General features: G+C 34.6%; 1 protein-coding gene across 1 annotated transcript in view; it reads left to right on the plus strand.

Annotated features, from left to right (window-relative positions):
- Window positions 1-531: 531 nt before the first annotated feature.
- LOC105392766 overlaps window positions 532-21,320 on the plus strand; it is a 59,788-nt gene continuing 38,999 nt past the window's right edge. Inside the window, exons 1-2 of the mRNA XM_038122429.2 lie at window positions 532-843; window positions 9,149-9,428. Coding sequence (XP_037978357.2) covers window positions 9,272-9,428 — 157 coding nt within the window. The 5' untranslated portion in view covers window positions 532-843; window positions 9,149-9,271. The remainder of the gene's footprint in view (window positions 844-9,148; window positions 9,429-21,320) is intronic.

The following is a 21,320-nucleotide window of genomic DNA, read 5'->3' on the forward strand; positions in this document are numbered from 1 at the left end:
GGAGTTCAGGTTACAATGGACACAATACAAATACAGCCCGCATTGAGAAGGGTAGAAAATTTTGGACACACAAAGCTCGGTCTTGTTTCATTTAGTTCCTTGTACCCAAAGCAGAGGGCGACAGTGTATACATAGTACTACATATTTACGTTCCATTTCAAGCAAACTAAATAGTTAAGTGCAGATCTGTCATTAAAATAACATTTCATTTGGCTCCTTACAAAAGTAACATAAATTATTAATTGATTTGATTTGAAAACTAACATTAATGGAAAGACCTATTCATCAACGCTATTTTTCAAAGGGAACCTACATACCTACACTTAATTGACTTCACATCTAGTTTTCCAATCCTACAGCAAATTTTAGCTGTAGATTGATAATGTTGCTAAATTTTATTAGTTATTTCTGTTGAGTAAAAATCTGACTCTACAAATATTATTTTCTCTTAAAAGTACCTATGTTTTAGACCAAGAATTATGTGAAATGGAACGTAAGTAATTCTGTCGAACGCGCCGGGCGCCGGGACGAACAAATCCTATCCCAGGGAAGTCAGTTTTATGCGCGAACTCGCGGCGACCGCCCCGCGCCGAGCGTCCCTTCCCCTGCCACTGAATACAACAAAATACCCACCTTACCGCTACAAAAAAAAACACTGGAACCCAACTCCAATACCACAAATGTGCAGTGAACACAGTGCAGTTACACAAAGTGAACAAACAACGATGTTATAAATCCAGAATGACACGAAAGCTTTTCGCCCAGCGTCTAGCTATCGTGAATAATGACATGAAACAACATTTTGTACGCCGATAAATCGGCTGTTACGGTGTTCTCTAATCGGTAATGTGTTGTTCGAGATTAGAAGTGAATGCTTTAAAAATCCTGGAGCATAGTCCTGTATTTTGCCAAAGAGTAGCCAGGGCTGGGATCCCGTGGAATATGCTAATAAGAAGGTTCCTTTTGACCTGGAGTAACAAAAAGCTCTGCACTAGAACACTGCAGTGCGATTTGCGTTGCAAATTTCCTGTGTTTATTTCCGTTCGTGGTCTATTTGTCCCAATAAATAGTTAAAATGTCAGTGCATTGTTGGTTTGTGTGTGTTTTCAGTTGGTCTGAGCATTTTCAGAAATAAAAGTAAATGGGAGCGCAAGAAATTCTTATTGTTGTTTATGGGAATATAACATACGTATTGTTAAGTTTCTAAGAATATTGCATGAATAGAAAATATATTATTATAGAAGTTCACTACGAGAAGCATTTATTCGCCAGGTTACATCTATCATTGTATCTAATAGAAAAATTATAATGAAATATTTAAAATTCAGACGAAGAATATGATCATGTTACAGATTTCAATGAAGCACTATAATTTATAAATCATATCATCAGCTAAAATTTTACATATTTAAGTGAACAGAGCAAAATAGTGTATTTTGTCTAATTTCAAATATTATTATACCTACCCAGGTCCTGCACTCAATTCAATTCAAGTCAAAATACAGTATTGGATGCAGATCCTTTGTGCAAACCGCACTACAGGGCTCCAGTTTGGGGAAGCAGTTTCAACAATTTATAGCTCAGCTCTATTTACTTCCTTATCAACTACTTGGTTTAAGAAGTCATGTAAAAGATGTCTAGTGGACCCCTAAGGTCATACACGTGGAAAAATAATGGAAAATGAGATTTTAACTGGTATTTGTTCTAAAGTTTACTTATGAAGAATTTCAACACAATTATTTGGTACAGTTAAGTATATTACGTCCAGCAGTGGATGATAACGGTGATATAATCTTATACGGAATAAATAAAAATTCTTGCTATGAAGACATTCGACATTAACTACGTATTGGTACCTCACAAGACACACAAGGAAGGAAGCGGTAAGCCGATCGAACATAAATAAAACGGAATGAATAAGACATGACGCGGCGTTGAAAATAAAAACAAAATGTGATGCAAAGCAAACAGTACAACATACTTCTCGAGCGAAATTAAAAAGACAACAAAAGATATCTACGACTTAACTATTTCTTGTGGAACGGAAGTTATCAGACTTTCAACCGGTTTCTTGCCCGCTGTACTACAAATCCGGTTCCAGTCTTATTTGTTTGTCTTGCACTTGTGAATACAGATTCATGTCTTAAATTTTAACGAAGCTTTCTTGGGATGAGATTGGAATATTTCGCTTGATATAGTTGATCATTATTTTATCAATTACAACGAATAGAAGCTCTAAACGAGTATGATCACCGTGAAGAGATATCAGTTGAAAATAAGATCAGCAAAACCTTTTTTCCGCAAAGGCCTCTTTTGATCGTAGTGTTGCCTAATCTACTTGGCCGATCTCTTACTCATATATTTGGTAATGCTCCGCCATCTAATCCACTCGTTGATTGTTAAGGCAGCCTCCTACACTCCTAACTCACTGTCGGTACCTATATACCTACCTACAAAAGTTTACCGTACTCCATTATTTTCCAAATCTTTCGAGCTCGTAAATTTAATAAAAGAGTTCTTCAAGTTATTAAAACTTACTAATAGAATTACGTTTTCGTAGGTGGTACAAGATTACAAAAGTTTCTGAACGAATACACATACGTTACAATAAACACACAGAAGAGTACAAGGTAATAATAGTATAATGCAGTATAACATCAATGTAATTTATAAAACTTCTTATTTTAAGAATAACTCGGCTCTAACAAACTTGAATAAAAAGGCTAGGGATGTCAATTTTATACTATTTCCAGAAGCCACCTTTTCACACATCTGTCCCCTTTAACCGGGTGTAGTCATGCGCAAAAGTGTTTCAGGCCTAGTTGACACTTCACGTGTGATTGACGTCGTCGGCTCTTGCATTTATCACATCGACACCCTATATCTTTAGCTGGATGCAAAGCAACATTATCTAAAGGTTTCTTCCAGAAATGATAAATTTACATGTTACAGGAGATTTTGTTCCTACATAAAGTCGAATAGAAGTTATTTTATATTTCTTTTAACGACAACATTTTCAGCCAAATTTTAGAGTAACACAACTGAATGTTGTGCTAATTTTAATTACACGTGTCCATGAAAGTCGCAATTTCCAACAAACATCTAACATTTCCAATATCAGACTCTGTTCTGTTTGTGTTTGAAAAAGGTCTCTGTTGTGTAAATACAAATAAACTGACAAAATACACACTGCCATTTAGTTATTGCGGTTAAACCTATACAATGGGGCCCCACTATTGTGTACCTTGCGAGCGTGGGATGGTACATTCTACTCTTTATTTAAAGAAAAAATATACGCTAACAGGGGGTGATGAGAACATGCTATAGCAAGGCTAACCAAACCATTTGAAGGCTATAAAAATGATCCCTGTCATAAGCTCTAGTGTTGTGATGTGGCCGATGGATCACAGTTTAAGAAAGAACTATTATCATTTTTTTAAGAGAAGTATAATCCTTTAACGTTTTTATTCATCATTAATACCTTTGTATAATTTTATTTTGTTAGAAAAGCAAACTGCATGTTAGCAAATAATAAGCATACGAAAACAAGTAGGTATGACAAGCTTTCACAGATAAATTAATACACAAAGGCACCAACTTGTGGTATTCACCAATTTAAGTGGTATTTGTTAGGGATAGCTAATATACGTAAAAGAGAAGTAAGTACATAATCTATTAATATTCAAAATTAAATCACTTTTCAAATCTAGAAGTACCTACGAGTGTATTTTTAACAATTTTGTATTAGATACACATTATATATCGAACGAATATAAATATTTTGTGATGAGATAGCTGTAAAGAGTAATTACTGTTTTAAAACTTTGTTATGTTTGAGGTAAAATAACAATTAGAAATTATTATAGCTCGTTATTAAACCTGCAAGCACTATTATAACATAGCTAATTATTTGCGCCAATCTAGTAGCGGTTACGATTTATTTTAAACTTAACAAAGTAAATATTAATGCAATACAAAGCTTTACTCCTTAACACTTACACACAATTATATCGTTAACACAATAGATACACCAGAAATCAAAGACAGCAAAAAGTCTAACCTAAAATTTGACCGCTCCATGACAAAACAGACCTTACCCTGATGTTCATTAGGATAATAATATAACAGAATAGTTTTATTTTTTCCCATTCCCCAATGAGTAGTTGATTGCCGTTTAGGGATGAGCGAACACCGTCCGTTCAGGCAATTTGTCCTTTTAACCATTTGGCGTATGGTTTTTACGGCCTTGTACGGATCGGTTATTTTAGTGTGTCTAGTTTGCCGGTCGGGGCCAACTTATAGTGAACGGTAGAGGGCGGGACAGGCGCGTGGCGGTGGCGCTGTCACGTGATTCTGGCTGAGACACTTATGCACTCGACTGTACATTCAATTTTGCTTCGGAACATATACACTTCGGACCTATACAATACAATAAGGTGTGCCAACAATCGGATGCAGGGCCATGGTTATGATTGAGGATTTTAATAATTGTATATTGTTATTAATGCCAACGAGAATATCGTTACAGTACTATTGTAAAGCTTTTTGTACAAGAAACTTAAAACTTCCTTTAGTAACGTGATATGGTGACAAAGAAAAAAACCCTGATAACTGTCTTATATTTCGTAGATAAAACTAAACCACAAAGCGCACTACATCAGCAATATAGATAGAATTCTGTATTTCATTGAAACAGCAATAGAATTTAATATTGAAGTAGAAGTTGAACAACTCATCCGTTTGGAAGCAACTCGGTCAAACAGATGACCGCGCCGGCGAACACTCTATTGAGAATTAAAGTAGTCACATGAAGTCACATCAAAGCAGAGTCTGCTAAATTTTATAGATGTCAATTGGATCTATTGGATTTAAACGCGAGGAAATGTCATATGTGACAGTGATGACATATTTGACATGATTTGACACGTAACGTAAAGGAGTGATTTATTATTTGTTCTTCCTTCTGGCGTAGGTAGGTAGGTACACTGGGCAATCCTCGAATGACAACTATTCGGACATGATGAAAGGATGCCAAATTCTTTCATCATGGTGACAAACCTCTGCACTGGATATTAGATAGATAAGTAGAAAGATTACTCTTATTTTAAGATTTATCCAGATATTAGGTATTACTGGTATTACTATTGCTAACGTATTCAGATTGTGATTTTCTTATGTCGGATTTATAACAAAGACGAAAGTTTCTAGAGCTAGGCTATCTTAAATCTCTCGGGAGACACCCCATTAGAATGTAAATTCGCAAATGTAACTGCCTATTCTTGATTTGTGGAGTCACAAATTCATTTCAAGTCGGGCTACCAATTGAAAATTCGCACAGAACAATGGAGCCAGATTTAATTTATATCTCTCTTTGTTTGATACACATTTTCTAGATAATTAGGGTTCTGAGCCACCAAAGTAAAAAAACCCTGCGTCCGTACGTCTGTCCCACGTCTGTCCCGTCTCGTGACTCCTGACTAATATCCGTTTGTCAAGAAAAAAAGAGGTCTTCTTCGTCAAATCTCGACTAAATATTTAAAATACTAGATTCTAGATGTGTAGGTACCCTAAGTGCATCCTCGCTTGCAAGTCACCTCTGACTACCCCTTCGTAAGCAATAATTATGTGTGTACTACTTTATTATTTTTTTGCTAATCTGATAAGATTGCAATTTTTACATGTAGGAGAAGATTTGGCTATGTTTTTAATCAATTTACATTTTAAAAAAATTATTATATTTATTCATGAACTCTACAAGTTTTCGAATAAAGGAGACCGTGGCATCCAGTGTCTGTCCACTTCAAACATATTGAATGAAGCGTCATAAAATGCGCTCCCTACGGCCCTTTGTGCAACGCCCTTTACCTGCCCTTAGATTCAATAGGACTTTTTATGCCCACTGTCCTTTGCGGGACCGAATTCGAATTTATGAGCTAAAGGTGTTTTGATAATGGCTTAATATAGTGTATGCGGTTCCAAATACGTTTGGTTTTGGAAGACGACTTTGGCACTTAATGTAAAATATAATAAGGATTATTAAAGATTTTTTTACTTATTTAAAATTAATTGATGCATCACTTCGTGTATATTTTATGTATTTTGATATGGTTACCTGTAACCTTGCAAAATGTGCTCTATAACCAATGACCCGATAAATGTAAATAATTTAAACTCTCAAAAAGTGGAAGTACTTACTACATCTAGGTACAGATATTCTAAGCTTACCTATACGTTATATTCGAGCTAAAACCCATATCAATTCATGTAATAATTGTATCTATCCACCTACGATGATTTATATACCCAGCCTGTATTCATTCATCCCACTGATAAAGGCCACAGCCGCAACACGAGATACAGCACTGTATGCGTTCCCTTTACAAAGTCCTCTGAATTTGAGTATTTGTAAACAAGAATGGTCTCTATTCGAAAGTTATAAAGGCGACATGTAGCCATGCCGAAAGGATTATCTATTCAAACCCCAAGTGTAGCGGATGCTCGAAATCCATCTCTCTCAGTTTTTAGAACATTTACGATGTCCCAACTTTTTCTGCTGTCATCTAAGCTTATGGCCTGTCACATGCCTATCATATGTACAAACTTGAAAATGTAGGCTTATGGAAAATGAAGTTTTATTGCTCTGCTACCTTTATTTTTATTTATCTGTAGAGTAGGAACTAACTTTTGACTAAATGTGTTAAGCGCTGCCACAGCTCCAAACAAATTTCGTACACAACGTAATATGCGAGTTAAACATTAACTTTGTAGTTTAGACCTGCCGCTACAGCCAGTTTAAAACCATAAAAAATCAATAAGTTTAATGGCTAGAAGCACTTAGCTACATTTCACATACATTTCAGTGAAAAATGAACCACTTTTATTTGTCCATACGTTTCTTGACAAACAGCGTCTAGACGCCTTTATATAAATGTAAACAGATCGTATCTCGCGTCAGCATCGCGCGGCGTATTGTTGTAGAATTTTAATCGGATTCATAAGTTGAAAAAATACACTAATTTAAAATTCACATTTCTGGCACGCCACTTCACATGGAAGTAAAGCAAAGTACCTTATTTAAAGGTAATTTTCATGTTTAAGCTGTAAATTGTCGACGTTGCTTTTTTCCAACGTTCCAAATGAGTTTAGACTTACCACGGCGAACTTCTTAATTTAGAGGGTTGTTAAATAACTGCACAATAGGCGCTGCTATAGAAATAAAGAACAAATTAATAAGGTGATTAAGGATTCTAAAATCTACAGTGGGAGTATTTTACAATCTACTATCCCAGCAATGGGACTCAGACATCTACAAGCTCTACATTTACTAATATGGTACCTAAGGCATGGCACACACGAGTCTGTCGGTTTCCACATTAATTTTATCTATTAGTATCTCCATTATTTCCACATAAATATGGCGTACCTATATATCACCTAAGTTTTAGGTATATTCTCCTGACTACGAACCTCCCCTACTCCTAGTTGATACCTGTGAGTAGGTCTATGCTGATACCGGAACCAAAACAAACAAAAACTCCTTGATGGTAAAAATCTGTGATGTAAAGAAGATTACACAGACTAAGGATAAACGTGATTGCGTGATTCCATTTTGTTTCACAGAACCAACAGTATCAAGGAGCTTTCCATCAGAACTAAAAGGCCTTTATCGAGAAATCTGTTTTAACACTTATTTATCGAGCCTTTACTGTGCTTCAGTTGACGTAGGGTGACTTCAGTATTGATGAAAACTGTTTCATGTTTTATAGAAGTATAGTTGCTGCCACCTTCTTTTATGGTTTGGTTAGATGCGGAGCAGTCGTTCCTGGTAAATTTATGATAGTTCTAATATTACATACTATAGTTATCATAAAAAGGATTTAGGATAGTATAAGTACCAAAAAGACCCTCTCTGATTTTGTTATATTTATGAGAAAGGCATGTTTTTTTTCCATTTCTTCTCCAATATTTTTACTTTAAATCCTAAGGGTTAAAACTTCTTCCATCACAACAACGTGCTATCATGCTATGGGCAACTTATTTCATTCAAATTCTGATAGACATATTGCATGTTACAAAAAAAACAATTTTATTAATAATAGGTAAGTAGTAGGATAAAAAAGCTCTTTCTAGCTTCCATGTCACTGAAAGCGGCCGCGGCCCAACACCGATAAGACACGAAGCTCTTGTCTGACCTTTGTGGCGTAGTAACTTTTTGAAAGATACCTTTTTATAGTCTTTGTTAAATATTTTTTTAACTGTAGCTTTAATTGAAGATTAGAGATTACAGACGGTGTGATGTATTCGTTGAAGAGACGGAATGCTTTTAGCGGCTCTTTACTATTTTATAACAATCTGTGAAATGGAACTACTAGAATAGAATATAACGTTACTCGTTTTTCAATGTGTTTGTGTTTATTTAAGGACTTTTGTCACAAAGTAACAATGAAAGTCTAAAAGTGACCAGAAGATCATAATATAATTCCCAATTTTAAAAAGCGATGATATTGTTACTGTTTTATCAATTATAAATCTGTACATGTATAACAATGGAATCAAATTTATAACCGGTCATCGGAATAGGTAGACTATCTTTGTTCCTACCACTTCTTATAACATAATTTTCGTCGGGGATTATTCTGATATGATCAACTATTCGCAGACACGTACGACACGTTACAATTAGCTGCATCTCGTCACAACTATCTTTACCCAACTGCAAACTCACACGAATCGATACACTGAAACTTGCTCCTCGGCGTGAGGCTGTTCAGTTACTTGAGTGTTAGACGGAACAGGACGGAATCTCATTAGTGCTATAAGACTTGCTGGTCAAAAATCAACAAAACTGCAACCGTAATCAAGCATTTGCCCTGAATAATTCTAAAAACAGTCGCAGATTTTTGCAATGCGACGTCGCAGTTTTGTATATAAGCCCCAATTGAGCTTAACTTTTTTACATAAACACTAAGGTGGAATTTCACCAAACGCTAAACGTATTTAGTAGCCTGTCAAACGTATGTCAGTTAGTACAAAATGTATTTAAAATTTGATTTAGATACAATTTTAAATACGTTTAGCGGTTGGTAAAAGTGACCCTAAAAATCTATGTTCGTAATTCCATCAATTCAAACTTGTTTATCTCCCGCAGATAGCGGAGCCCGAGTGAGACAAATGACAGTCGCGGCGCACGACAATCCTCACCAATGACAGATCAACACCACAGATCAAGTGACAGCGAAGATAAGACGCATGTGACGGTCTGTTGTGCGGCATGGAGCGGCCGCGGTCGCCCCGGCTCCGGCCCACGCTGCGGCACTTCCACAACCAGCCCGAGCTGCTGGGAGGCGGCTTCCATCTCATGCTGAGGTGGATACTTTACATATGGCTCGCGAGCTGCGGGCCCCTCGGCAACACCGTCAAACAGGATGGTAAGTACAAAGCACAGACATATATGACTAGATGCCACAAGTGCATTAATTTATTTGAGAACCGGGCGTGCCGAATTTTGTAAGTATAGGAATTATTATTTTGATACTGATAATGGCAGCTGGACAGAATTAAATGTATGAAACAAAAACGACACGCGCAGTACTTACCCTTGGGGAATCTAGTGCCATTACGTCTGTGATGCAAAGTAACATAAGTAACCAGATTAGGTACACACAGCGTTTTACGGCCGTAAAAAGACAACCCGACAAGAAGCTTATCATTCGGGCGTGTTTACAATAAAACATTATTTTAAACGCCAACGGCCCTTAACAAAATAAGGCCGTAAACACACAAAAACCCGTAAACAGTGAGTCGATCGTAAACACGCCATACACACTCAGCACTGTCAAAATACGAGAAACAGATGTGCATTTTATGTGGTTCTTCCGCAATCGTACTGGAAGACGCGGCTGTGGATGAAGATATACGGATCTATATTTTATTTAATACAGGGTGTTGCATAAAGTTAAAAAAATGTTCATTCTCTATAGCCAAAAGTCACGTGAATAACATAGTTTCTATGGAAAATGATAATTTTTATTGCAAATTTTGAAATTCTGATTTCATTTTCAGGCTTAGCTAAACCATGCATGCTGCACATGTAGGTTTCGGCTTAGTATACCCTTTTTGCAACACCCTGTATATCAATGGTTGCGCGCATTATGTGTGTCGTTGACTTATTTAATCTGTAAACAGTTGCAGCTTACGCTATAATGAGTGCAAATATTATTTGTTTGATTAAATACTTCTACGGTTTATAAAAAAATCCATGCGTCATCATTTTGTAACTGAACAAAAATGAAAAAGTCATATTATTCAAAACCAAACATAGTCCCAAAACTCATCAAACAGTTCCAGCCTGATAACTGAGACCAATACTCGAAACTATATCTTATTTCCACGTACATTACGTCGAATCTCCATTGGGGAGGGTTGCCAGTTTAACAGTCACGATTTGCCAACCATGACGAAGGGTTCCGCACAATAGTTTGGTAAAAGATAAAAAAGCGTTTTTGTTTCATCCCTCTTCCCTATCTGACAGCAATTAATGTTGTATTTCACCTTTTGATTCATCGCCTAATAGAGATATTTTAACGAAAAATGTTCGCCGCACCTGGCGAATCCGCCCATAAATTGTTCTATTATTTATGGTTTAGTATAAAGATGTATGGATTGTAATTATTAGAAGTAGGTAGGAGCACTTAAATGATTGGCATTTTGTTTTATTGGTGTTCAATAACCGCTCATACGTAATTGTTTCAACTTACACTCGTTAAAATTTGTTATAGCATTTTAATCTAAAGTTATTTTACTCAATTTGTAGTAGACCATTGAACTTTGTTATGCCCTTCAAATTGTACATTGTGTTATGGGTTTTATTGTAGGTTAAGTTTCTAAGTCTTTTGGTTTCCTAATATAATATTAAGGATATTATCTTCGATTATACTAATCATAACAATATTTGTTGTTAGCAACGAGGTATCACTGTTTCCCTATCATGTCGTATGTCTCTCACAAGTACTCATAATAAACAGAAATTAACCAAAACCTACGTAAGTAATATCTTAATTTTCCTTTATGTCGATACTGTATTCTCATTTTAATAGTGCCTGCTTTTTTCTCATAATTATAAATTTTAACAATAATACAACTTGCAAGCAATGAAAATAAATATTTGACACACCTAGCACAAAATTACTCCTAAACGGAAAAAACTAGAGTCTTCAATATTGAAGTACATTTTAACAGCGCATCAGAGTATTACCAGATAAAAATGAAAATATTTTTGTAAACTGTTTGAAAAAAATTATGTCATTACATGTCGGCATTTTATGAGTAGTTTTTTTAATTACTTAGCTTTTGCATTGTAAGTACTTGTAAACAAAACAATGCTTATGTGGTATTATTAGTTTTCTATTCTCACCGCATCCAGATTTAGCTTTGCCAATCTCTACAGTGGCCTTACAGTAGGCTCCTTATCGCTTAGCTGTTCCTTGCTGTTGACTTGACATAAAAATATACATATTATAAGTAATAATTATTATATATTAGATATTTTTTTATGAATTATAAATAATATTAAAGTTTAAAAATTTATTAATATTGAATTAATTTAATTACTGAATCGCGTTAGTATTGATCAGTATTTTTTGTAATGCTAGTAAGAAGTTACATTTCAGCTTTAGGTGTTTTAAATTATAGAATTGCATCTATATGTCTCTCTATCTTTGTGCAAGTCCAAACACCAGTCTTAATATTATTATTTGTGCGAATGCTGTTAAATTTCCTTGTTTATTTACAAATTCATTGGACGCGTTACAGTGATTGCTCCATACATCAGTACTTTTAAAACAAGCAACTCGGCACTTCAAACTTTTCAGACGTCTAGGTTTTGTACGACAACCTTTTGTGACTTAGTCTTAAAGTAAAGGGAATAACTTATTAACACATTTCATCGCTCGAATACTTAATAAAATTTGAATAATTCTCAGAACATTTATAACATTTATGGACAAAAACATTGGTGATTTGGTGGAGGATAGTAAGATACACTCACGGGCAATGAAAAGGTTCTACTGGGAAAACAACAAATTACTCTTTAACTGAAAAGGCTAGCTTAATGACGCCTTCTACAACATTGAAGTAGGTACATTTAACAGAGCATCAGGATATTGCCTACTAAGACAAAAACATCTTGTTAAAATTTTAAATTAAATGTTTGGAAAAATCGGGGTTGTTTGGTGTCGGTATTTTGTGAGTGGAACATTTTTCATTGCCCGTGAGTGTAGTAACAATTAAACCTTACGAAACCACATTCAACGGACACTATATAGGTTCTCATCATAAAATGTACAGACATAAACATACATTAGACAGACTTATGTGCAGGTAAACTTTGATAAAATATAACGGAGCCCAAAATCAAGGCCTAAAGAGGCGAGCTACGGGTCCCGGGGGCCCTATTCATTGATATTAGTAATCGAACTACACGGGCCTTCGGAGGTTTTCCTTCTCCATTTATAAGGAAATCGATAATAGGAGATCTTTGTTACTTCACTTGACAAGTTTGAAACTAGCGTGTTGCTATGAAGTTTCAATACTGTGTGGAATCATTTGTAGTAGTAGTAGTATAACTTTATTATTGTACATAAAACACATAAAATATCATTTAAGACTTAAAATCTATAATAATACAATAACGGTGGCCTTATCGCTAAAAGCGATCTCTTGCAGGCAACCCTACGAGCTAAGAGAAACCATTTTGATTATAAATGAAGAGGTTGTACAAAAATGTAAACACTAAATGAAAAGTAAATTAATACCTACTTATTTTATTACTAAACACTTAAATACATACAACATACAAAATACTATATTGCATAAAATATATACACATGATAGATATTTATTATTCTATGGCATAGAAGAAAGTTAATGTAAGAATTTTTTATCTTATGTTCTTTATATTCAGCATAATATGTATTAATACCGGTTGTTATAGGGATACCTATTTATGATATACATACATGATATGATTGCCAAAGCATTTATAAAGTAAAAGCTGTATTTCAGTAATATGATAAAATTTATCATAGGAATAATAATTAACCAATATCACTTTAAAAACCTGCTATAAGTTACATGTATACCTACATTATTTTATAACCTCCCCGACTCTCCAGGTTTTAGTTAACGTTGGAAACCCATAAAGTAGCCTCCAAAAAGTCTAAAAACCCGGGCAGTCATTCAGCACTCGTAACTAACATTTTAAAAATTCACAGACAACCAAAACGAAGCGCAAGGAATCACCGAAGGCATTTGTTTATTGAATAGCTCCGTTACTGCACTACTGACTGATACAGCTTCTAAATCCTACCATGAGCTATGTAAAATTAATGTGCGTGAGTACACAGTTACCTCCACAACTAACTTTTTAGTGGGGTTATCAGATTTTCAAACAATGATTATTTACCTACTTATAATTAATCTTGATTGAGTTAATTTTGCTGTAATATTATGAACGTACTGCAGATGATTTGTTTTTTTTGTATTTAAACAATACTATTGAATTGAATGTAGCGTAGATCTAAGTTAGGTACTTTATGTCTTTATTTTCTTAACACAAAACTGAATTTGCGAATGAAACAAAACTATGCACATATTATTATAACGTTCCAAAAGCAGCGGGTAATCTGACCATTCTAGTAATATTTAATTTTAAATTGAACCATCTACAATTAGTCGTAACCCCAAAAACAGCCAGAGTAAAGCACCAACAATTTCGGGCAAATCATTTATTTTGTGCGCCAAAGTTAAATTTAAGCTTCCATTTTATATTCAGCGGTCCACTGTCGCACAGTAAATCACGCCGTTAGCATGTTTCACACATTTTAAGCCTTCGTCGTGTGTCGTTAAAAACGGATCAAGCTAGAAAAATTACCCTTTAGCCTTTGGCACGGGTGATTTGGTAGCAATCTGTCCGAGGGAGGCAGTGGTCTACGTAGGCCCACAGGGCGGATTTCTAGCGTCGCTTTATTCATAGTATGCCTTGTCATTTCGGATCATTAAACGTTAAAAGAAGCAGGAGTCATATTTTATTATTAAAAAATATGTGATATTATTATATGAAAAATGTATTACAGTTTACAGGCATGACAATCACAGACCAGAACAAACATGGAATCCCACTAACATTCAAATTTTCTCCAAATTAAGCAGTTATTTGTCGATTTCCCGAAGCCCGTACATCGGAGTGGATGCTAAATCACAAATAATAACATCGTTACAATACAGGACTGAGTCGTCAAGCCGAGGGCCGCATTAGTATTCGCGTTTCTGAACGAAAGAGCCGATTGTTATCGCTAAGTGGTAAAGTTTCGGCTCGGGAGTTTTAGGTTTAGCGGCACTTATTTCTTAGACAGGTGGCCGGTAGTGGCAGGATGAGGAAGCCCAGAATTTATCTCTATGACAAAGAGTTCTCTCCGATTGGCGAGTAGGTATATAAAACATTTTCTTTTGATATTCTCTGGTTTCGTTTGTTTTACTTAGGTATCGATTAAAACTTTTAGTGTGAAATATTGAAAAGACAGTTTAATGAAACATCACAAATACACCTATTTCTATTTCCATAATTTTCACCCCAGTCCCGTAAACGTCGAGGCGCAAACTTGCCCCCTCCCTTTCTGCCGCCATGTTGTCCCACCACACTTCCACAAATTTTACACAATACAACCTTTTTTTTAACTGCTTATCGAAAAATAGGGTTGTTACTTGTTTAGTGAAGTTATGGGTCTGTTATAGATGGATAGCTCCGAAACTTGTGAATAGAATTAAACCAACTGGAATCAAAATTACAGATAGACACCTTCACTATCCATAAAGATATTATAGATACATAGTACTTCTGCGAAAATCATACTCACCTACTGTTTTAGTTGAGTTTGGTTATATCAAGGAGCTCTTTATAACAGTATCCATATTTTGCATAAAGTTAAACATTACTATCAAAGCCTTCACCGACACGACAGTAGATATATCACATAAACATTAAAGAAACAATGTTCACAAGCAAGTGTGCCAAAAACACGTACTTCAGGATTAAAACATAACACACTTTCTTTTAAAGACAACAAACAGTAGGGCCGCTGCCACAAACTCTGATCAAGCTTTAACTAGGATTATCTGGTAATCTCTGTACAAGTATGTACACACATACATAAAACCAATCCACGTTTAGTAAACCGTCGCGCCCCTTGTCACGGAGCCGAGGCCTAAAATAACTAATTTCTCATCGGAAACTGTCAAAAGTTGTCTCTTCTACAAACGGATAGTCACAGGCTTCTGTATAAAGCGTGTTTTGTTATGAATTTATGAACTTCCTTCCCATCTCGGTGTTGTTCAGACAGCTGCAATTCTGAAAGCATCAAATTAAGTTTTAGCGCATTAGATCAAACTTAAATTCGACCCTTGAAAAATATGATTTCAATAATTAATTATGACATTTGTAGGTATATCAGCTAAAATTAATTTATTTGCTAAATTTAAAGTTCAGCCTAAAATGTTTGATTTTATAAATGAAAATTTAACCATAGACAATTATTCATCATGTAAAATTTTCAAACGACTGTTTCACAGAATTAATATGAATTATCCATTGTTTCATTAAACAAAACCATAGATTTCCCTTCACAATCATCATCATAAGACTAAACACCTCCTGTATTAAACGGCAGAAGAGACGATCCGTCTTAATATTAATGTAGTTGTAGGACGGATGATGAATTACGACACAGCAAAGCACTTTGTGATCAACGCCCCTTATTATTTTCTAAATGTTTTGTGCGCTTCTGTTTTTTGTACTTAATCTATGACACTTTTATTAACCGAGATGTTTTTTTTTTCTTCTCAATCGAATTTGGCTGGAAAAGACGGGTATATATCATAATGATTTACGCGTGAATAAGTTTGTAATACTTACGTACTTATAGAATTCAATAAGGTATAGCAAGGTAACACACATCAAGCTATTTAATGCATTTTTTTATGTGTGCTTCAGGTATATAATCTGTAATTAGCATTCATCAATTATGTCTATGATCTGTAAAAACATCCCTGGAAATGGAGGTTAGCGCCAGGTAAAATTAAATAATCTGTTTTATCACATTGGTAAGAAGGGCTTCTATTTTTATACATAATTATATCGTTTTATATAATCTTGTAACATTATAAAACTTTAATAAAAATTAAATAAAAACGTTAACCTAATGTATGTTGAAAATGGTTTCATCGCGCACTTAACTTTGAAGTGAACTTAGAAGGTATATTTTATTTTTAAACTTTCTTTCATACACCTGCCCACATGCTACCTACCTCCATTATGAACGACTTATGTACATGTACCAACAATGAATAATTATAGCCTCACCTTTTTTCTTTAATACTTAAAATATTCCATATACAGGGTTATTGGTAAGTAGACCGGATCCTTTCAGGAGGTGATAGAGGAAGGCATTTCCAGTCGATTGAACCCAATAATGCATTATCCTAAACTTAACCATTTCTAAGATATTTAATATTTAGGGTTTTTTTAATTTTTTGCCAAAATTTTATGCTTAAAACCGAAAATAAAAAAAACTAGCCACATTTCAATAATTTTTTTGGTTGTTTTGCATAAGTAACACCTTAATAAACTAATTAAAATAATCAAATGTGCATTATTCGACTTAAATTAGACATAATACCTCAAAATAGATAAACATTTTGAAAAAATATTCAAAACGCAAAAACAAAGAAATTAAATTAAAAAAGATTTTCATATGACATTTTTTTGTGCACTTTAGCTTAAAAACATAGTCAACTAATAAGCTTTCAAACAAGATGATTCAATACCAAATCGATTGAGGTATCAACAAGATATGGCCAAAACAACCAGAGAAAGCGGAGAAAACTGAGCAGGGGTTTCCATACTAAAGTTAACAGGACTGAAAACAATCACACTTTTTACCTTTAAATTGGGCTAATTTTGTTAGTTTTCTTGTTGAATTTTGTCCGTCTGTGCTGGTTGTTTTGGCCATATCTTGGTGATACCTTAATCGATTTGGTATTGAATTATCTTGTTTGAAAGCTTATTAGTTGACCATGTTTTTAAGCTAAAGTGCACAAAAAAATGTCATATGAAAATCTTTTTTTATTTAATTTATTTGTTTTTGCGTTTTGAATATTTTTTAAAAATGTTTATCTATTTTGAGGTATTATGTCTAATTTAAGTCGAATAATGCACATTTGATTATTTTAATTAGTTTATTAAGGTGTAACTTATGCAAAACAACCAAAAAAATTATTGAAATGAGGCTAGTTTTTTTTATTTTCGGTTTTAAGCATAAAATTTTGGCAAAAAATTAAAAAAACCTTAAATATTAAATATCTTAGAAATGGTTAAGTTTAGGATAATGCATTATTGGGTTCAATCGACTGGAAATGCCTTCCTGTATCACCTCCTGAAAGGATCCGGTCTACTTACCAATAACCCTGTATAGGCTGAATTATGATACTCGCTTTTGGACATACTTTGGTAACTAACTTGGCCTGTGCCTAAAAAGTCTAAGTTAGCCAATATAACCTAAAATATCGCACAGTTCTACTCCAGCTGTGGCCATTGAGGAAGAAATTTATAATATTGCCTCGTAAAAAGGTGAGACTACTTGTTAATAAACACCTGCCACCCTAAGGTAGGCACCTTAGCAATAAGGTGAACAGCTTATGAACGTAACAAATAGACCAACTTAAATAAACAAAGCACTTACGACTTACGTAAAAGTGTAAGAGCTGAAGCTTTTTGTTTATACATAACGCTTGTGATGTTACTATGATCATACCGACTCGATTTCAAGTGCCTAGGTTGGTATTTAAAATTTTCGTAAATAGATAGGGACGAGTACAATACCAGCACTAGACTTGCAACAGATTCTCATTGTAGAGATGAGGATATAAAACTAATCATCGTTTCTATGAAATAATTTACATAAAGATATATTATTATGGTCAGTTTCATATGCAGCTCTATACTTTAGTATCTTGTTAATGTAAAAACCATTGAATGTGGGAATGTATAGTGCTGTTTACCAGTAAGACAGGGTACACCAATGCGAAGCTACTGATGAACACCCTGTACATATACCTATAAGTATAGACATATTCATACCTATAGATAGAGCCTCACTTTCCGTTACTGCGACGACAATAGAATCCTCCATCTTTATTTGTGCATCTTCTCTTACCTCATTTCGACATGCCTGCAGGCGGCGAGGCTGCGCTTGCCCTAAGTATTCAAGTTTTTTACTACCCCCCCAATCCTACCTTGGAACCTCATTTTGAGGGCAGTCCACGAAGGCGAGGTCTCACATTAACCTGGTCGAGCTACAAGAGCGAGGGTCCACTAATGGTGTCTATACTCGAGACATTGCATTCGAGAAATAGAAGATTGAGTGCTTTATAAAGAGTTCGGAATACCGCTGTTTAGAAGTTTTGGCATTCGGTCGGAGCGAGGTACAAAGTTGGGCAGTAAATTAATTATGTAATAATTTAGACGGTTTCTTGTCTAAAATATTGTATTTAAAGCGTGTAAACTGTAGGTACTTATGTCGAACTTAAGCAAAACATCAAACTTTTGGGCGGTGTCGAGAAATTTTGTCGTCTCAAATTAACACAGTTTGAATTCTGCGAAACTTCGATGCAATGTACGATAGGTTCTCATATCTATAGTACCCCTGTATAATTATATAGGAGTAGTATATTCAGCGTCACAATATCCGTAGATACCTTAATTAGCTCAGTCTGAAACTCTGTCGCCACTTGGCAACTAGTGAGTAACTTGAATTAAGCATGCCTGTACGTGCTACGTGCCTACACCGCGCCGCCGCGTGTGACACACTCTTCAGAATTATGTCACCGATCTATGGAGATACTGGTGGGCAATCATATTCAGTTTTAATTTGTATACTTTAGACATATTTATGGATTATTATTCAACATTTATGTCTCCGAAATGGTAGAGGGACACGCAAGCTGGCCATCGCTCCGCCATAGGCTCATTACTTTTTGGTAGGTGGTTAACTATAAGAAACAAATTAAAATGATTTAATTAATTGATCATCGATTTCTGCAATGAAGTCTATGTTAAGCAAACACAAGTTGAAATATATTAAATGATAGCAAAGCGCCAACAATCAATAAAGTCAATGAATGAACTTTCCAAAATTCCTAACTAAACAGACAGACCAATTAATCAACCATCACACAAGGATCAAATTGGGATAGCAATGGCGGTGCCAAAAGTAAGGATTAGACTATCGGGAGCGGGCAGTCGGAGGTGCGCGATTCAATCCCTTATTAGCCTCACTTCATTATGGGTCTATATGACCCCAGTCGATAAGCGTTGTGGGCTATTTCTGCTGGGATATGAAAAGGGTTTTGATAACAATCGTGATTCGTGCGGCCATTTTGGATTTGGAATGAATTTAGGGTTAGGTGAAAAAGCTCACTGATTTTTTTTAATGATATTATGATTGTTTATAGTAAGTACTTATTAACTAGTGCAATTCTAGGATATACAGTGCTCCAAAATTTATAATGCGCATAGAAATCTTTGACAGATCGGTTGTTTTCGATTATGTGACACATGATATTGACTCCTATTTCTTTCGAACAAGGTGCAAAATGCATGTGTTCTTTTAAAGGCTCTTACGATTTAATGATTCGGGTATGAAGATCTGCATGTGCATTATTAATTTTGGACAAGTGTACATAGGTAGGTATAGATATCTATGGTATAATGCTCTATATTATCTATTGCCCATAGATAATTTTTAAAGGGTAATTAGAATAACGTTATGCATATATTGATGTTGATTCTGAAGGCAGAAATTCTAATTTTAACGCTGTCAAACTAAAAAATTTGCTAGCATAAAATGACATTTATGGAAACATTCATAGAGTCGAATTTTAAACAAAGAAATTAAGGTTTTGACATCGCTAAATTTAAAATTTCTGCCTTCAGAATCGATATCATTGTATACTTAACTACATATTCTAAGGGCGGCTTGCGTGACTTCCTATTTAAAGATATTTTAATTTTAGTTAGCTAAACGCATTTATCTCAATAAACGTATTTATACTAAACACAATTTGTATTGTCTTGCACGGCTCATTTCAAGTTGTAATTTAGCTAAACGTATTTAGCATGTGTTACGTTTCATTCTATGCATATTTTCATCTAAACTTTTAAGTTTTAAATGTTTACGGCTAGAAAAATGCGTGAACAGAAACAAATGCCGTCAAAATTTTACTGACACTGTCACTAAGTGACACTTGACACTACACAAACAATAACAATGCCAAGATCTGTACAACATAAGAATTGAATTGATTTCTCCCTTTTCTGCAACTCCTCTGTCCTCTCCATATCCCCTCTAGTTCTGTTCTCCTATGAAAGCGTTGCGTTAGCATACCTACAGATGTTGGAATTTCATTTCAGTTTGTGATAAAACTCAAAGTAAGTATGAGTGGAAAAAGTGGCTCACCAATATCAAGCAATACCATGAATGAAGGAAAACATCGCGAGGAAACCTACATATCTAGATTAAGCACATCTTGATATGTAAACACACCAACCCTCAGTGGACCAGCGTGGTGGGAAATGGTCCAAAATTAGGAATTGTAATGGTACTAGGTATAGGTACGACATGCTTCAATGCCGCCGTTTTTGACAGATACAATGCCACTAAACGTATTTAGCGGCGCTAAACAGCCAATTTTGGGTATTTAACTTTGACACTTCGATAAACGTATTTAAGAACAAAATTTTTGCTATGCAAGACGTTAATTGCATTTAACAACTTAAATGTGTTTATTTTACCCTTAAACACAATTATCATACGTTACGCAAGCCGCCCTAAATAATAATAATGTGCTTGAAAAACCAAAAAGTTTTTCATAAATTATAAAGATCATACTTATAGGTATTTTTTGCTTTTATCAAATCAAATGTAAAATATGTACAATATAATATTAGGTAAAAAGGTGCAGTGACACATTTGTACAGATATGCAGAAAAGAAAGCTCTGTAGGTATAAATAAATATTTCGAGGGAGAGATACAAACGATTAGGGTATGTTTCCATTGTTGAAATGAAAAAAAAAATATTATTTAAGGACTAACAATAATTAATTAACATCTCATTTTAAGTGAACAAATGTATATTATGTTCTTATGAGAATAAAAGTTTAAACCTAAACCTAAAATACGTATTGGTACTCATCCAAATAACGGCATAT

Source organism: Plutella xylostella, chromosome 22 (genome assembly GCF_932276165.1).
Source record: "Plutella xylostella chromosome 22, ilPluXylo3.1, whole genome shotgun sequence".
NCBI lineage: Eukaryota > Metazoa > Arthropoda > Insecta > Lepidoptera > Plutellidae > Plutella > Plutella xylostella.